General features: G+C 53.3%; 1 protein-coding gene across 3 annotated transcripts in view; it reads left to right on the forward strand.

The window, feature by feature from the left end:
- Positions 1 to 15,852, forward strand: part of CAMK2A (calcium/calmodulin dependent protein kinase II alpha) — a 63,275-nt gene that overhangs the window by 43,827 nt on the left and 3,596 nt on the right. Inside the window, exons 14-18 of one of the 3 annotated variants that reach the window (XM_045437155.1) lie at positions 229 to 261; positions 1,244 to 1,292; positions 8,619 to 8,694; positions 11,319 to 11,413; positions 15,495 to 15,723. In XM_045437155.1, the coding sequence (XP_045293111.1) occupies positions 229 to 261; positions 1,244 to 1,292; positions 8,619 to 8,694; positions 11,319 to 11,413; positions 15,495 to 15,723 (482 nt within the window). Of the gene's footprint in view, positions 1 to 228; positions 262 to 1,243; positions 1,293 to 8,618; positions 8,695 to 11,318; positions 11,414 to 15,494; positions 15,728 to 15,852 lie in introns of those variants that run through there. The other 2 variants (XM_045437172.1, XM_045437164.1) reach the window with 2 other exon arrangements.

Below are 15,852 nucleotides of genomic sequence, written 5' to 3' on the forward strand. Positions count from 1 at the left end.
CTTCAGGCTGAGAGAGGATTGGCCATACTAGGGCAGCTCTTGCTGGTGGCCCTGACTTCGTGCCCCAATGCCACGCTGGCGAGGGACCACAGAGGGTGACCCTGAGGCCCATCATCCTTCCAAACCTCCCCTGTCTTTTGTTTCTCTGCTCCCTGCCGTTTCTTCTGCTTCCCTGCCGTTTTCACGCTGTGTCTTTTCCTGTCCCATCTCTTCTCCTTGTTTTTCCAGAAAAGAAAGTCCAGTTCCAGCGTTCAGTTAATGGTGAGTGTCTGCCGTCTCCCAAACGCCGGTAAATGCTGGGCCTCAAACCCTCGCTCCCGCCTCCCTCCTGCAGGGCTGCACTGGGAACCCGGGGCGGGGAGAGGGTGCTCAGGGCGTGCTTGGTACGTGTGTGCCTCGTGCGACAACATGTGTGTTGTGTGTGCGTGTCATTGGCGTGTTTCTGTTGACACCTCCAACTCCATGGCCCAGACCAGCAGCCTGGCGGCAGACCTGAGAGCCCCCTCAGGTATGAAGGTTGATTTGAACCCCATCCCACGTCCAGCCCTTGGCTTCTCGCTTCTCCCCGCCCTCCGCTCTGGAACTCGTCTCAGGGCTTGGTTTGTGCCAGTTGCGGCGAGGGGGGGCTCGGTTTGGCCAAAGGAGTGGGCGCCAGAGAGGCCCTTCTTGAGCTTTTCGATGCTACCCAGGGCCTGCCGGTGGCAGAGGAGCCACCAGCCCCTGCCTCTGTCGAGGGGATCCAGTGGTGGCATGGTGGCCCACATCCCTCTTTTTCTGACTCCATCGCTGTCTCCCTCAGTTGTGTGGTTTTTCTCCCCCGGAGGCCCAGCCTCTCTCACACTGGGCCTCCCCGCCTCTCTCTCTTCCTCTCCTGCCGGTGCGTGTATTCCTTCCCCATTCTGTGGCCACCATATGCCTTTTCTGCTCTTCCACACCCCCTCTTGGCTCCCTCAAGCTGACAGGGCCAGGGAGCCCTCCCAACCCTTCCAGAAAGGCCAGGGTTCTCCTTGCAACCATCCCTTCATCCACGCCCCCTGCCACCAGCCACCCGCTCAGCTGGGCCCTCCCCCTCCTTAGGCCTGGAGGTCTGGCAGGGTTTTCAGTGCAGCATCTGGATGGCAGAGCCGGCGAGGCTTACGGAAACCGGGCCACAGCATCAGGCAGCCGGGGCGGCCCTGAAACTGGCCGTGCGTCTTCCCGCTTGCCAGGCAGGCCTCACCGTGTCCCGTGTTCTCTTTGGCAGGAATCTTCAGAGAGTACCAATACCACCATTGAGGATGAAGACACCAAAGGTAGGGGGGGCCTTGCCTCCAGTGTCTGGGCGCCCTGGGCCTCCCAGCAGGCCCCCTTTACTGACAGCCCGGGCTTGGAAGGGCCCCAGTACCAACGTGCGTCCTGTTCCTCCACAGAGAACGTGGCTGTGGCCGCTCATAGACCGGGCACGCTGTGGGGCCCTGTTTCCCCATATGAGGTGCTTGGTCCACTGGTGGCGTGCAGATAGGCTTTTCCTGTTGTAGGGGTCACGTATGTAGTTTGGTACGTTTTAGGGAAAGGATTAACATAGCCAAGTCATAGATGTATCACAGTGGTAGACGTTTTCTTTTGAATTTTTAAAAAATGAGTTGATTTGGGGGCGCCTGAGTGGCTCAGTTGGCTGAGCGTCTGACTCTTGATTTTGGTTCAGATCACAATCCCAGGGTCATGGGATGGGGCCCCATGTCGGGCTCCATGTTGAGCATGGCGCTTGCTTAAGATTCTCTTTCTCTCTCTGTGTCTGCCTCTCTTCCCTGATCTCTCTCTCTCTCTGTCTCAAAAAAAAAAAAAAAAAAAAAAAAAAAGTTGATTTTAGGAGCACCTGGCCAGCTCAGTCAGTGGAGCATATGATTCTTGACTCTTGAACTTGGAGTCCTGAGCACATAAAATAACTCTTAAAACGTCACTCATAAGTGCTACTGAAAGGAGCGGAAAATTGATATTCACTGTGCAAAATCTGGAAAAAATAAAGTCTATATTGCTCATAAAAAAACAAAAAGAACTAGGAGTCCTGAGTTCAAGCCCCACATTGGGCATAAAGCTTCCTTTAAATAATCCATAAAAAGTGAGTTGATTTTAAAAACACGAAGCGATGATAGGAAAGGAAGGGGAAGCAACAATGCAGAAAGTTCAGTTGACAGGCGTATGAGAAAGACCTACTGTAGCCAGGGGCTAACAGTCCCCAAAAGCCTTCAGATGGCTGAGGGGGAGGAACCTAGATAACTGGGACCGGATAGTAAGGGAGAAAATAGCAAGGACAGTAACAGGAACAGTGGCTGCCTTTTGTGGGGCACTTGCTAGACCTGTTCCACGCACCTGACATTTACCTGCGCCTCACAACACCCCTGTGAGGCAGGTGCTGTGATTGAGCCCCTTCTATGGATTGGGAAATAGAGGTCGAGTAAATTGGCCCAAGGTCCTCTAGCTCATAAGGGTAGGATTAGGATTTGAACCTGGGCAACGTGGCTCCGGATGCTGCCTCGTAACCATGGCTCAAAGGTGTGGCAGGCATGCTTGGAGTGGGAGCAGAAAGGACGAGTGTCGACTTCTGCTCGGGGGACCCCAAATCCCCGGATGAGTTCGTGATGTCCCACTGTGCTGCTTGCGCCTGGCCACCCCGCGGGACAGGGAGACCAGCCACGGTGGGTGGGGGTTCTCACAGCTCATGGTGGAGACACCTGGGGGGTGTCTGTAATTTAGAAAAACACGGTTGGCTTGGAGAGATTGCAGCTATATCCGTGTAGATGTTTCTCAGTGTAAACATTTGCCTCTAAAAGAATACAATGAAGGGGACAGAGCGGTTTACTATGTAACAGATTTTTTGGTACCGTTGCATTTCCGCCTCTAAGGTCAGTGTGACCCACAGAGCACCATGGCTACCTTCCGTCTCTGCCAGGATGCCTTGGGAGACCAGCCCCACCCTGTGTGTGTCCCTGGGTGGTCATTCCCAGCTGGGCATGGGGGCACTCTATCACCACAGCCTGGGACTAGAGCCAACCAGTCTTCCGTGATGGCACCCTTTAAAAATAGATTCCCTCGGGGCGCCTGGGTGGCTCAGCATGTTAAGCATCCCACTCTTGATTTCGGCTCCAGTCACGATCTCACGGTTTGTGAGATCGAGCCCCGAGTCTGACTCCCGAGTACTGACAGCGCAGAGTCGACTTGGGAGTCTCTCTCCCTGCCCTCCCCCCACTCGCCTGCACTCTCCTCCCCCCCTCTCAAAAACTAAATAAAAACTTACCAAAAAAATGGATCATCTTGAAGAAAAGCTCCCTGTTGGGGTCAAGTCTGCACCCTAAGTCCCTCAGGTATGATTTTCTAACCACATTCCCAGCCCTTGCCCCTGTGGATTCTGATTCCATAGGTTTGTGGTGGACAAGACATGGCATTTCTAAGGCTTTCCCCACATTAGAGGTTCACTGTCTTAGTGATGAGAGGCACTGGGATTTTGAAAAGGCTCGTCGTGGTCTCATAATGCTGGTCTCAGAGCAGACGGGGGTCATGGACGTAAACTGGCTCCGTGCTTCTTCACTGCGGTCCATTTTCTGGGTGACCTTGGGCAACAAACTCAACCTCTCTGAGCCTCAGTTTCCTTCAGTAAAGAGATGATGACGATAGTATCCATTTCAGCGGGTTGCTGTGGGGATGAAATGAGAGGCTGTGTATCAAGTGGCTACACAGTATTTGGCACATAGTAATTGTTTAATAAATTTTAATTTCTTAAAAAAATTTTTTTTATTCCTTATTTAGTTTTGAGAGAGAGAGACACACACAGAATACAAGCAGGGGAGAAACAGAGAGAGAGAGAGAGACACAGAATCTGAAGCAGGCTCCGGGCTCTGGGCTGTCAGCACAGAGCCCGACATGGGGCTCGAACTCACAAACCACAAGTTCATGACCTGAGCTGAAGTCCAACGCTTAACCACCTGAGCCACCCAGGCGCCCCTAATTTCTTTATTTTCAAACTGGAGCTTAGGGCTGAATGATAAGAGGCCACATAACATTTCCTTGGAGCATTGATTTTACTCAATGATTACTTTGAGACAAATATTTATATGTTAAACAGACAGAGAAATGTTTGGAACAGAATGCAAAATTTGTATGCATTATAAGTGTCAAATGTGACCCGTCGAAGACATTGTCCACATGGAGTAATGGTTCTGGCTGGCGTCCCTGAGACCTCACATGTGCAGCCATTATCCTCTCCTCTAGAGACCAGGATGGGAAGATTTGTGAAGTCTTAAATTTTTGTTCACTTACGCCCTTTTTGTAGAGGGGAATCTGAGGCCCAGAGAGAAAGGGTATATCCAGGTTATTACTGGCAGAACTGGGACCCCGTCCCCTGCTCAGTCTCCCACATGTAAAAGCCCATGTCTGATGGAAGAGACACTGGCTCAGCCAGAAGCTTCTCCCCGTGTCTGGCAGGAGAGAGGAGCCCTGCGCCTCCCCCAGCTTCTTCGGGCCTCAGAGAAAGTTTCAAAAAAAAAAAAAAAAAAAAAAAAAAAAAACCATTTTCTGGTGTTAATTTGTTAAGTCTTCTTACTAAGTGAGAATAGCAGCTGGTGGGGTAGATTGTGACCTAACATTAAAGTTAATTAGAAATGTCATCCTCTAGGGAACATTTCCCCCGGAGCAAAGAAAGAGACATTAATATTTCAGAGCACCTCAGGCTTCATGCACAGGCCTCTCACCCTCTGAGCTGCATTGAGGCCCTGCCAGGCTCCTTCCCACTTCCCTACCTCCTCCTGGTCAACTCCATGAAAAATTAATTTCCTCCCCAAACCCAAAGAGCTGCCTCAGAATCTGGGCAGAGACATTCTGGGAAATACCAGCCAGGAATGCTGATCCAATCTCAGTCTGGGCATGCTGTGTGACCTTGAGAGAGTGCCTTAACCTCTCTGGGGCCTCAGCTTTCCCATCTGTAGGGGAGCACTCCTGGATTGAATGAATGAACACCTGGTAGGTGAGAAATGCCAGAGATTGCTACTGAGCAGCTGCTGAATGGATCTCTCACGCAGCAACAGGACTGCTGAGGACATGGAAGGAACCCAAAACCAGAACGAATTTCTCCACATCTCAGAAGCACCAGACTCCCAGATTTCCCATCCCAGAGATGAAGCTACTAGGGAGATTTCTGCTCACTAGACTTCCACTGCTGGCAAACTTGATGTCCTGAGTGGCTGGAGGCAGAGCCAAGTTAGCCATAGTCTCTGGCTGCATTAAGAGAGGTATAGTGTCCAGAATTAGGGAGGGCATAGAGAGTGTTACCCCAGACCTGATATGCTGCAATATTCAAGCCACACTGAGGTTTGTGTGCTCACACTCAGAGAGGCATTTAAATAGCTCGAGGATGCTCAAAGAGTGGATGGCCAGCTTACGTCAGATCCTGCAAATCCCAACCCAGAGGCTTTCAGCCCTAAAAAGAGAAGACTAGTAGAGGGGGAGGGCAGAGGGTCTGGGGAAACAGGTGCACACTTCAGAGGCCCAGAAGGCAGAAAGGGTAAGAGAAATATAAGAAGGGGCTTTCAGGGGGGAGATTCTGACTTAAAAGAAGGAGGAGGTGGGTGCAAAGAGAGGGAGATGTCAAACAGGGCAGCAGGCTGCAGACCCCCAAATCCCAACCCAGATGGAACCATCACGTATCAGGCTTCTGGAAAACATCCCTGCCCAGGCTGAAGACCAGAGGCTGTCCTCAGGGAAAACTTCCAATTCAGAGATTTCCGGATGACAATAATCACAGCTCTTATTTAAGGAGTGCCAGGCACTGCTCTAAACGCTTTAGATTATGCATCATTATTTACATACATGAGTTGATATAAAGGGCTTGGAACCGTAGCTGGTCCTTAGTGAGAACCATCTATGTATTAGTTATTCCTACTGATACATTCTTAACTCACTCGGTCCTGGGAGCCACCCTGTGAGGTAAGTAGTGTCAGTAGCTCCGTTCTACGTACGGAGAAACTGAGGCACCCAGAAGCACCTTGCTCAAGGTCACAGTTATGAAGTGGCAGAGAATCTGGATCCAAACCCAGGGACTCTGGCTCCAGAATCCATGCCCCTGACCGCGTCGCTAGTCTCCCTGAGATGGCAGTGAGAGGCAGCCCACAGGAGACAGGGCGTTAATCAAGCACAGGCTCGTGCAATGTCAGGCTGGAAGGAATCGTAAGGTCTGTACAGAAAAGGCCAGGAGGTGGGACAGGTGCCATGGCCTGGCCTGCCCGGAGCACGTGGCCCGCTCTGGATCGTCAGCCTGATTCTGCGTGGGAGTGGAATGAGGCATCTCCTGGCAGAGATGGGTTTCTTCCCACCCTCTGTCTCCAGGAAGGAGGTCAGAGTCGACCTGGAGGCCAGGCTCTTGGGCTCCTGGGGACAGGGACCACCTGGCAACTTGGGCAATTCTAGTACACAGAGTGAAGACAGCAGCCCCAGGCCCCGGTGTTGGGTCCACCCACTGATTCATTCATTCAAGCCTCCTCTGCCCCCGCCCCAGGCAAGACCCCAGAGGGAGCCGGCAGAGCTCAAGGTCTAAGACAGGCTCATTCCCAGCCCTGGTAAATCTTAGCAGAGCCAGCAGGTAAAGAATTAGCCCCTCACTGTGGTACTGACATTGGAGAAAATCACCAGTATGTCTACGGAGCACCCACTGTGTGCCAAGAGCCGTGCTGGGCACAGGGCCCCTGACCCGAGAACAGTATGACGACTCTGGTTGGGGTGGTCAGCCCACCGCAGCAGACCGGCCGACCTCTCTCACCTCCGGTTTGCTCATCGCTGATGTGGAAGTGATGGCCACGTGACGCTGTGCTGTGAGGCTTCGAGATTCCGCAGGTAGAGCGCATAGCACAGTGCCTGAGGCACTCGTTCGTTCAGGGATGAGTGCCTGGGGGGGCCAGGGGTCCCATCCAGGTCCAGGGATCCTGTGCGACACGGGCAGCCACGGCCCAGCTTCCGTGGAGCACATATTTGAGTTGGGAAATAGATGAGCTTACAGGCCTGATACGTCAGGGAGCATGTGGGGTGTGGGGGTCCTGTGGAAAAGGCCGTGGGCTGGGAGCCAAATTCTGCACCCAGTGTGTTCTATGTACTCGGGCAAGTCACCCCCCTTACTGGGCCTCCATTTCCCCAAAAGTCTGATAAGGAGGCTGAGTCCCTGGTCCCCAAGGGTTCTTTCAGCCTGGATGTCGTAGGACCCTGTGTCCTCTGGGCCTGAGGTGAGCTCCCTGGCGTGAGACGGGGTGGGGTTGCATGGGCGGTGGTGAGGAAAGGGGCAGGGACAGGGCCTCAGCCAGGTGTGGTCCCCTCCTTCGGCCCCAGACTGAGAAATGACAGTGTGCCCTTGAACCTCACCGAGGCTGCTCCAGGAGGCCGGAGAGCTGACTGGGTTTGGAGTGAAGCTTGGGCCTGGGGGCTGCGGGGGGGGTGGGGGGGGGGAGGCTGCAGCCAGGGAACCATGCGAGGCTTCTGATGAGACAGCCCTGCCGGGAGCCACGACACCCGGCTCCAGCTTCCTCTGTCACGGAGGCCCAGTGTCCTTGTGGATCTGATGGGGGGCACTGGCCCTTGCTGACCTCCCGGGGTGTCTGTGAGAAGCGGGTGTGGCAACCTGTGTAGGGGAAGGCAGAAAACGGCAGCGTTGAAAATGCGTACCTACAGTGGGCCCCGGGGGCTTCGTGCGCATCGCCTCATCCCACCTCGTTACCTCATTACTGGGGGTGGGGGGGCACTGTTGTCTCCGTCGGACAGGCCAGGAAACAACCCTGTGGCCTTGTTACACAGCGTGTAAGGACCTGCGCCGGCATTTCCATGAGGTCTGTCTGGCCCTCAAGTCTGGGTTTGGCACTGAAGGGATGAGAGGTGGTGGTGTTTCCATTTCACAGATGGGAAAACCGGGGCTCGGAACAGCACACATCTAATAAGAAAGCTGATGCCTAAACCTGTACTAGAAAGACCAATTATCTGTAGTGTTTCAGGGGTGGCCAGGGGAGGCCAGGTCTCAGCACCTGGGATTCATTAAGGCCTAGAAAGTTCTGAACAGCTCAGTGCCTGATTCCTACAGGCACCCAAATAGACCAAAATGCTCACCCAGACTTGAGGGAGGAGTAAAGCCCTAAGACCTTCCTTGGGGGCCCCAGTTTGGGCCCGGGGTGGGAGGGCCCTGGTTCATGGCTACTAGGTCCAGCCCCACCGTTGACCTGGTTTTGATTCAGGCGGCAAAGCAAGGGGATGAGGGCAGGGGGCGTATTTTGGAAACAAGCTGGGTTCAAATGAGACCTAACGTCAGAATGTCTGCCATGCATGCCTCACTGAGACAAAGGCTTCCACCTGGGACACCGGCTTTGCCTTCTGCAGTTGAGGGAACTGTCACACCTTTTCCCCACTTTCCTGGGCCTCAGTTTCTGCTTCTGTGAAATGGGAGTCATGATACCTCCCTCCCAGGGATAACGTGAATATAAATGAAGACAGTCTCCACGAGGCCCTCAGGTCCTAGCACAGGATCTGGCACATGATAGGGACTCAGAAAATGGTAGCAGGTGCTTCATTACTATTTCTATTACTATCATTTCTCTGTGTCTCCTCCTGCCTTACAGTGCGGAAACAGGAGATTATAAAAGTGACAGAGCAGCTGATCGAAGCCATAAGCAATGGAGATTTTGAGTCCTACACGTGAGTTGGCTGGGCCCATTCTGCATGTCATGTCCAGATGGTTTGTTCAGGGGGAGGGGGTGCTGATGGCTAACTTTGGGGGTCCCGGTCTCTGACCCTCAATCACTCCCTCTGCATGAGCTGTGAGTCAGACTGAGCTCATATGTCTGTTTTGCATTTAGACTTTATGCTTTAGTGAAGCTTTCTGTTCATAGTACTTCTCTGTATTTCGGTCCTCCCTCTCCTCCTCCTCCTCCTATCTTGTTCCTCAGGAGGGGCTCCAACCAAACCCCTTTGCTTCTCCAAGGAAACAGAGGGTGGTCTCCACCACAGCATGGGTCTCCTCAGGAGATGAGTGGGGAAGGAGGGGAGGGAGGCGGGCCGGGCCGCTCTTCAGACCTGCTACAATGGGCCTGACCTCAGGAGGGCAGGGTAGGGTATGTCCTCCAGGGAGCAGGGGTGAGCAAAAGAACCTCAAAACAGAACCTTAAATCCTCTGGGGGAATAAGGCAGAGTGTCCAAAACTAACATTAAATGAAACAGGTGGTCTGAGACTGTCCCCTGCGCAGCTGGACCAGCCTTTCGTGGGGCGGCTGTGTGCAAAGGCTGAGCTGGAGCGCCCCCTCGTGGTCACCCATACGCCCCTTCCCTGGTCTGGCCCAGAAGCAGGCCCCACCTGGGCCCTTAGCCGACCCCAAGGAGCGGGAGGAGTCTCCACCACTCAGGCAGGGCTGACAAGACCCCACATATGCTTTTTGGTGGGCAAAAGCTGCCAACTGAGGCAGAATGACCCTCGACTGTTGGGTTCAGATGAAGGGGGAAAGTTGTAGCCAGGGTTTGGTTCTTGGGCAGCTGGTTCCTGGTTTCCACTGTGCCCAGGAGCTCAAGTTTGTCTCCCAAGGGTTTGGCAGGCCAGGTGCATGGTAATTGTGGGAGGGTGTTGGCAGCAGCCGATGATGGCAAGGCCCCAGCAATCCCCTGGTTATGTCTGGATGAACAAGGACTCTGGAAGGGACAGGTGTGAGACAGGCCACACGTATGCACACGTGTGCGCACTTGTCTACACTGCATGTTTGTGACTGTGTGCATAAGGGCCGTGCACAGGTGTGTATGCACGTGTGCACCTGGGTAAAGCATGAAAGCCCAGAAACACGCTGTTGAATGCGTCTTGTGGCCAGCCCTAAATGTTAAATCAGCCACAGGAAGAGTCGTCGAGTCTCTCTGGAAAGATGCACCCAAGGAGGGAGGGAAAGAGAGGTGGCTTCTGTGGACCCCAGCCCCCCACCAGTGCCATTTCTGGGGATCCGCTCTGTGATGTAACAACCTCTGTGATGTTACTTTCTCTGGCATCGGTAACCTACTCCTGGTTCTGACCCCTTGCCACGACCCCTGGAGCCTGTGGTACCCTGAGTCTGGCCCTGTGTAACCCTCACTCACTGAGCCTCGGTGTCTCTAGATGTATAATGGAGTTGGAGAAGGTGGTCCCTGAGTCCCTTCAAAGGCAGGGGCTTCTCCAATGGGGGTGCTCAGTCTCCCGGACACTCAGAGCTCAGACCCCCAGCCTTGGAGGATTCTGGAGCTGAAGGGTTCCGAGGATCTCCTATGGTCTGAGCAGAGTCCCCAGCCCCCGGCTAGTCCGCCTGGAGAATTTGAGGGGCTGAGTGGAGAAGTGCATTGTCTGGGTCACATGGACAGGACAGTCAGGGAAGAGCAGGGAGACAGTGGCTTCCAGTAGCCAATGTCCAGCTCAGACGATGCCGGGCCTGATACCCATCCACCAGTGTCTCCGGTTCCTCCCCAGGGTTGGGATCTTTGCTTGTGCTGAGGTACTTCCTGTCCCTGGCTTCACCGTCATTGTCACAGGGGTCTGTGTCGTGCCACAGATCCTAGAGACCTGGGGGTGGGGGTGGGGTGGGGGAGATGGCCTTTTTCCTTCCTCAACCTGGATGTCAGGTTTCCCCAGAAGGCTGAGACCTGGAAGGGTGCTCTGAGGTGAAAACACACAGCAGAGGGCCTCCTCACCTTGCCCTGTGCGCCTCCCTCCCAGGCATGAAAAACCTGACGGAATGCTATTTTCCTCATGTTACAGAAGAGGAAACTGTGGCTCTCGCTGAGGGCAAAAAGGCCATTTTTAAAGTAGCAAAACGCACCCCCTCCAGGGATGTACCTGTTTGGTGAGCAGAAGTCACTTTGGTGTGAAGGAAAACGTCCTCCCCACCGGGAAAAGCCCCTCTGGCTTCTGCTGTCCCCGGCGGGGAGATGCAGGTTGGAGAGGCCCGCACAGGCTGAGTCGCTGAGTCAGCCCCCGCCTGGGGTCTCTGCACGACGCTTCACCGCCCCTCATGGCATGCTTGCTGGGTGATGTTAGGCCACTAGCCACTTGCTGGGGATCTTATAACCAGTGAGTGGCAGGGCCAGGGCCCGAGTCGAACCCTGGCCTCCCAGTTCTACCACTGGATGGTGGTGGGTGCCTCATAGCACAGTTTGCAAGCCCTGTCCCACCTGCTGACGTCACTGATCCTGTGAGGTGGGTTCCATCCCTCTGGTCTCTCAGGCCCGCCCTCCTCCAGTCCAGGCCCTGGAGTTAGAGGGTGGCCCCAAGAGGCTACTCCCAACTCCTCTTTCCTCTGACTTCCTCCCCCTAGGAAGATGTGTGACCCTGGGATGACAGCCTTCGAACCTGAGGCCCTGGGGAACCTGGTCGAGGGCCTGGACTTCCATCGATTCTATTTTGAAAACTGTGAGCAATCCCTTCTCTCTGGGGTGCCTGTTGTCTGCTCTCTGTTCCATGTCCTGCCGGATGGCACAGCAGGGTGACAGGCAGGGCCCCCGGGGAAGCTCAGGAGCCAGCGAAGAGGAAGATCCCGTGTGGACAGGGGTTGGTACCACCTTGGTTCCCTCTCATAACCTGGGCCCATCCGACTGCCGGCTGTCCCTCCGGTGGCTGAGGACGGGGACCTGGGACAAGTGTGACAAGCGCTCCCAGCCCTCTTCTGCCCTTGACCCTGGGAGGGCTGGGGGAGGACCTTTGTTCCCATTTTACAGATATGGGAGCCTTCTTGCCGGAGCGTGTACCCAAGTTACAGCCATCTAGACGCCTGGGGCCACCCCAGCTGTCCAACTGGTCACAAGCCGGCTCATGGGCTGTCAATGCCTGTGGGTGGGCAGTCCAGGGAAGAGGAGGGGACCCGAGCTCACACTGCTGTGCCCCTGCCTGTTTGTCTAGGTCTCTGTCCGCATGTCTGTCCTTACTGGGCCTCTCCTCTGCAGGAGAGACCCTGGCAGCTTTGCAACCAGGGGCTGTCAGGGGGCTGAGGCTGGGCCTGACCGAGGGCGCTTTCTGCCTGTGTCCATGTCTCATCTTGGCCAGGGGTCAGACAGGGACGAACCAAAGCACCTGCAGGTTAGAATCATCTAGCTCAGGACCTGAGAAGTGGCATATCCAGGGTACCCCGAAGGGAAGGCGTATACCACTGAGGCTACCCAAGATGATTTCCGGTGCACGTGGGCATCACTTGAAACAACATTGGTTCACACAGTGAGAAAGTTGGTCCCTTTCTAAATTCTCTTTCAATACGTCTGGTTTCATCAGGGGGAAAGGTTCAGCCGGGTGCTGGTCTTAAACATCTCTCCAACCTTCTAATTTATCTCTTCATCAAAGAGAGAACGGTCTCAGGCTCAGATCCTTTGCGGGCAAGAGCTCGGAGCTAGGATTACATAACTTTGTTTCATTTACACTGGACTCGTGATTAAACTTGTATTCTGTGATACTGGTTGTTCATTACTGATTGTGCCAGGAAGTTGTCTTTTATAATAAATTGGCATCAATTGATAAAGTGTATTGATTTAAGGAAGGATTTTAATGAAGTCAGTATAGTGGCACTTGTAGGTGGCTAAAACAAAGGGGGCATTTAAGTGACTGAAAAAGGATCTAGTCCAACTCTACAACACCCAGAAGGGAAAACTGAGGCCCAGAGAGGGGAAATGACTCATCCAAAGGAACCCAGAAAGTCAGTAGCAGAACCCAGTCCTGACTCACTCCTTCCCTTTCCTGCCCTGTGTCACCCCCTCTCAACTATGTGTTAGCAGCCCCCAGCTGGACACTCCTCTCCTGCCTGCACCCAATCTAGGGGCTCAAGAGCACCCCCAAAAAGCTGCGAAGAAGGAAGTTGCATTTTCCCTTGATTAATCAAACTCTGATATTCCAAGGCTAGCAATGGAGGTTAAATTCTCATGTGAAGAGAGGTGGCTGGACCCTAAGTGTCCCCATCTCCCTGGAGCTCCCTCGCTGATCACCATGGCCACCTCTATACAGGCCTGTCCTCTGGGGGCGCTGGTTCCCCAGAGTGGACTCCCCAATCCCCAGCCAATAGAGCAGAAACCAGGCTGAGCTGGCTCTAAAGGCTCAGGGGTGGGAAAAAGAAAACAAACACAAAGAGAAGGCTGAACTAGTTGTTGGCCTGCATCCAGGCAGGGGGCCCCATCACAGCACCGGCCCCCTGGACTGCAGGTTTGAACGCCGAAGGGCCCATGAGAGCAAGACCCGGAGTAACGGCCCGCCCCAGGCCAAGTCTCACCATCCAGCCTGTTTTTCCCTGCTGGTGCTGGAGGACCTGGCCCTTTCTCCCACGCTGCCCACAAGGGTGGATGTTAGAAGGCTCCGGTCTAGTCAGAGACACCAAATTAGGGTGGTCATTTCTGTACAAACGTCCGCCAGAACCCCAGCCCTTGCCAACAACAGCAAGGCGCAGTGCCCTCAACAATGCTGAGCTTGTCTGTCCCTTCTGAGATGGTTCTAGATTGTCCTAATTCAGTCCCGTCTGGAGACTGACTTCTAGGTTCTACTGCATTTCCTTCAGGAAGTGGCCCAGCTTGGGACAAGTCAGATTGCTTCTCTGGACCTCAGCTTCCAGATGTGCTAAAATGGATGCATTGAACTGGACGGTCTGGAGTGCCTCCAGCCCTGATTGCTGTCAAGGATACTTGCTGAGGCCTCCCTGCATTTGGTAGGAAGGCCACTGGGTGACCTTTGACTTCGGACGTCTCTCCCAAGCCTATAATGCAAACGCCCCACATTCTCTCTGAGAGCCCCACATTGTAACAGTCTGTTAGTGTAGTCTACATATGTAAGACTCAGTGATTTTGAGTTCTGTAGGCAAAGCCTGGGTATAGTGGGATTATAATATTAGGGATGCTTCCAGTAGTCCTGGAAAAAAAAAAAAAGACATTTTATGTTTTCTAGGAAATCAGTGGTTCACAAACCAGGCTGGGCTTCAGAATCAAAGGGTAGGGAGGGGAAGGGGGCTTTTTAATAGTATAGATTTTTGAATTGTCATCTCTAAGGGAAGAGATGGGCAGTGTATATTTTAAGTCAGCTCTCTATGGGATTTGGACCTACATCTGGGCTACACCAAGAGAAGGCATGAGGGTTCCTCTAAAGCCTGGGACCCTGGTGACCCCTGTCCAGCCCCTCCCTGGGTCATTGTCTTTCTGTGCTTTTGTTTTCTATCTTGCTAAAAAAATGGAGAGTTCCAAGAACCAAAATAATTAATCCTACTACTACTACTAATAACAATAGTAACTCATATTTTGCATAGAGAAAGCTGGTTTCAAGTACCTTTGTCAGTTCTGTCCTGATCATAAGAGTTATGTATTTCCACCTAACTCTGGAGAACTCCACGACCTCACCCCATGATCCCTAATTCCATCCTTACAATTCAAGATCCTAAGATTCTGCAGCTTTAATATTACCCAAGTTTCCATAATTCTTTCTGTTGCCAGTAGGGATAGCAACTGAGGGGTCCACGGGCCATCTGGACTGTACATATGTTTCATGGGGCTCGCATGTTTTAAATTTGAGTTAAATACCAATAATAAAAAATGAAGCATTTTCACATAAACATCCAGATTTCTGGATTCTCTTGAAAACTCAGAAGGTGTGGCAATGTGGGTTCCACTTAGAGCTGACCCTTGAGCAACACGGGTTTGAACTGTGCCGGTCCACTTATACGTGCCTTTTCCCCAATAAATACAGCACAGTGCAGTAAATGTATTCCCCTTTCCCTATTAAGGAATAACATTTTATGTCCCTTAGCTGACTTTAAGAATACAGCTCATAATACAAATAACATACAAAAGATGGGTTAATTGAGTGTTGGTGTTATCAGTAAGGCTTCCAGTCAATGGACGGTTATTAGTAGTTAAGTTTCAGGGGAGTCAAAAGGTGTATGTGGATTTTCAACTGTGCAGAGGGTGGGTGCCCTAACCTGCGCCCCCTCATTGTTCCAGGGTCAGCCGTACTCGCATATCAGCCACCAGGGAAGCTGTGTACAGGGCGCCCTCTGTAGGTGGGACATGGTGTCACCAGTCTCCCCCATTCCTATGGCTCCCTGACTCCGAGGCAAAGGGTCTGTTGTCATTTAGCATTTTACACCCAGCTCACCAGCCTCGTTTATGTACACGCCTGGCCCCCGTAGGGAATCTGGGTTTGAGACCCTGGTCTAAGTTCATCTGATTCTACTGATTCATAGTCCTATACTTCTGTGTGTCTGATATACCGTGATTCTAAAATCCCATTCCCCTGTGTTTAAAGAACGGGCATGCCTGAAATCCATTGTTTCTAAGCTGGGATCTGATCTAGTCATCTAGAAGGTCTGCCCTGACACCTGGCTGAGCCCTGTCACAGACACCCCTCCGGTGGAAATGAAGCAGGGGGCGGGGAGTGCCTCTGCTGAGAGGGTCGCTGGGAGATGGGCAAATGAAGGACGTGAAGAAGGCCCCCAAGTGCATCTCCTGTGCCCCCCCCCCATCCCCACCTCCAGTGTGGTCTCGGAACAGCAAGCCCGTGCACACCACCATCCTGAACCCCCACATTCATCTGATGGGTGACGAGTCGGCCTGCATCGCCTACATCCGCATCACGCAGTACCTGGATGCGGGTGGCATCCCCCGCACGGCCCAGTCGGAGGAGACCCGTGTCTGGCACCGCCGGGATGGCAAATGGCAGATCGTCCACTTCCACAGATCTGGGGCGCCCTCCGTCCTGCCCCAGTAAGAGCCTCTCCTTCCCGCCATCTGTCATCTAGGGCGATCTAAAGGAACGGGGTGGTGTCAGTCTGGAGGGGGACATGTTGGGGCACTTGGGTGCTGGAAGGCCATGGGGTGGGGGCTGGAGGACCA

This window comes from Leopardus geoffroyi, chromosome A1 (assembly GCF_018350155.1).
Source record: "Leopardus geoffroyi isolate Oge1 chromosome A1, O.geoffroyi_Oge1_pat1.0, whole genome shotgun sequence".
NCBI lineage: Eukaryota > Metazoa > Chordata > Mammalia > Carnivora > Felidae > Leopardus > Leopardus geoffroyi.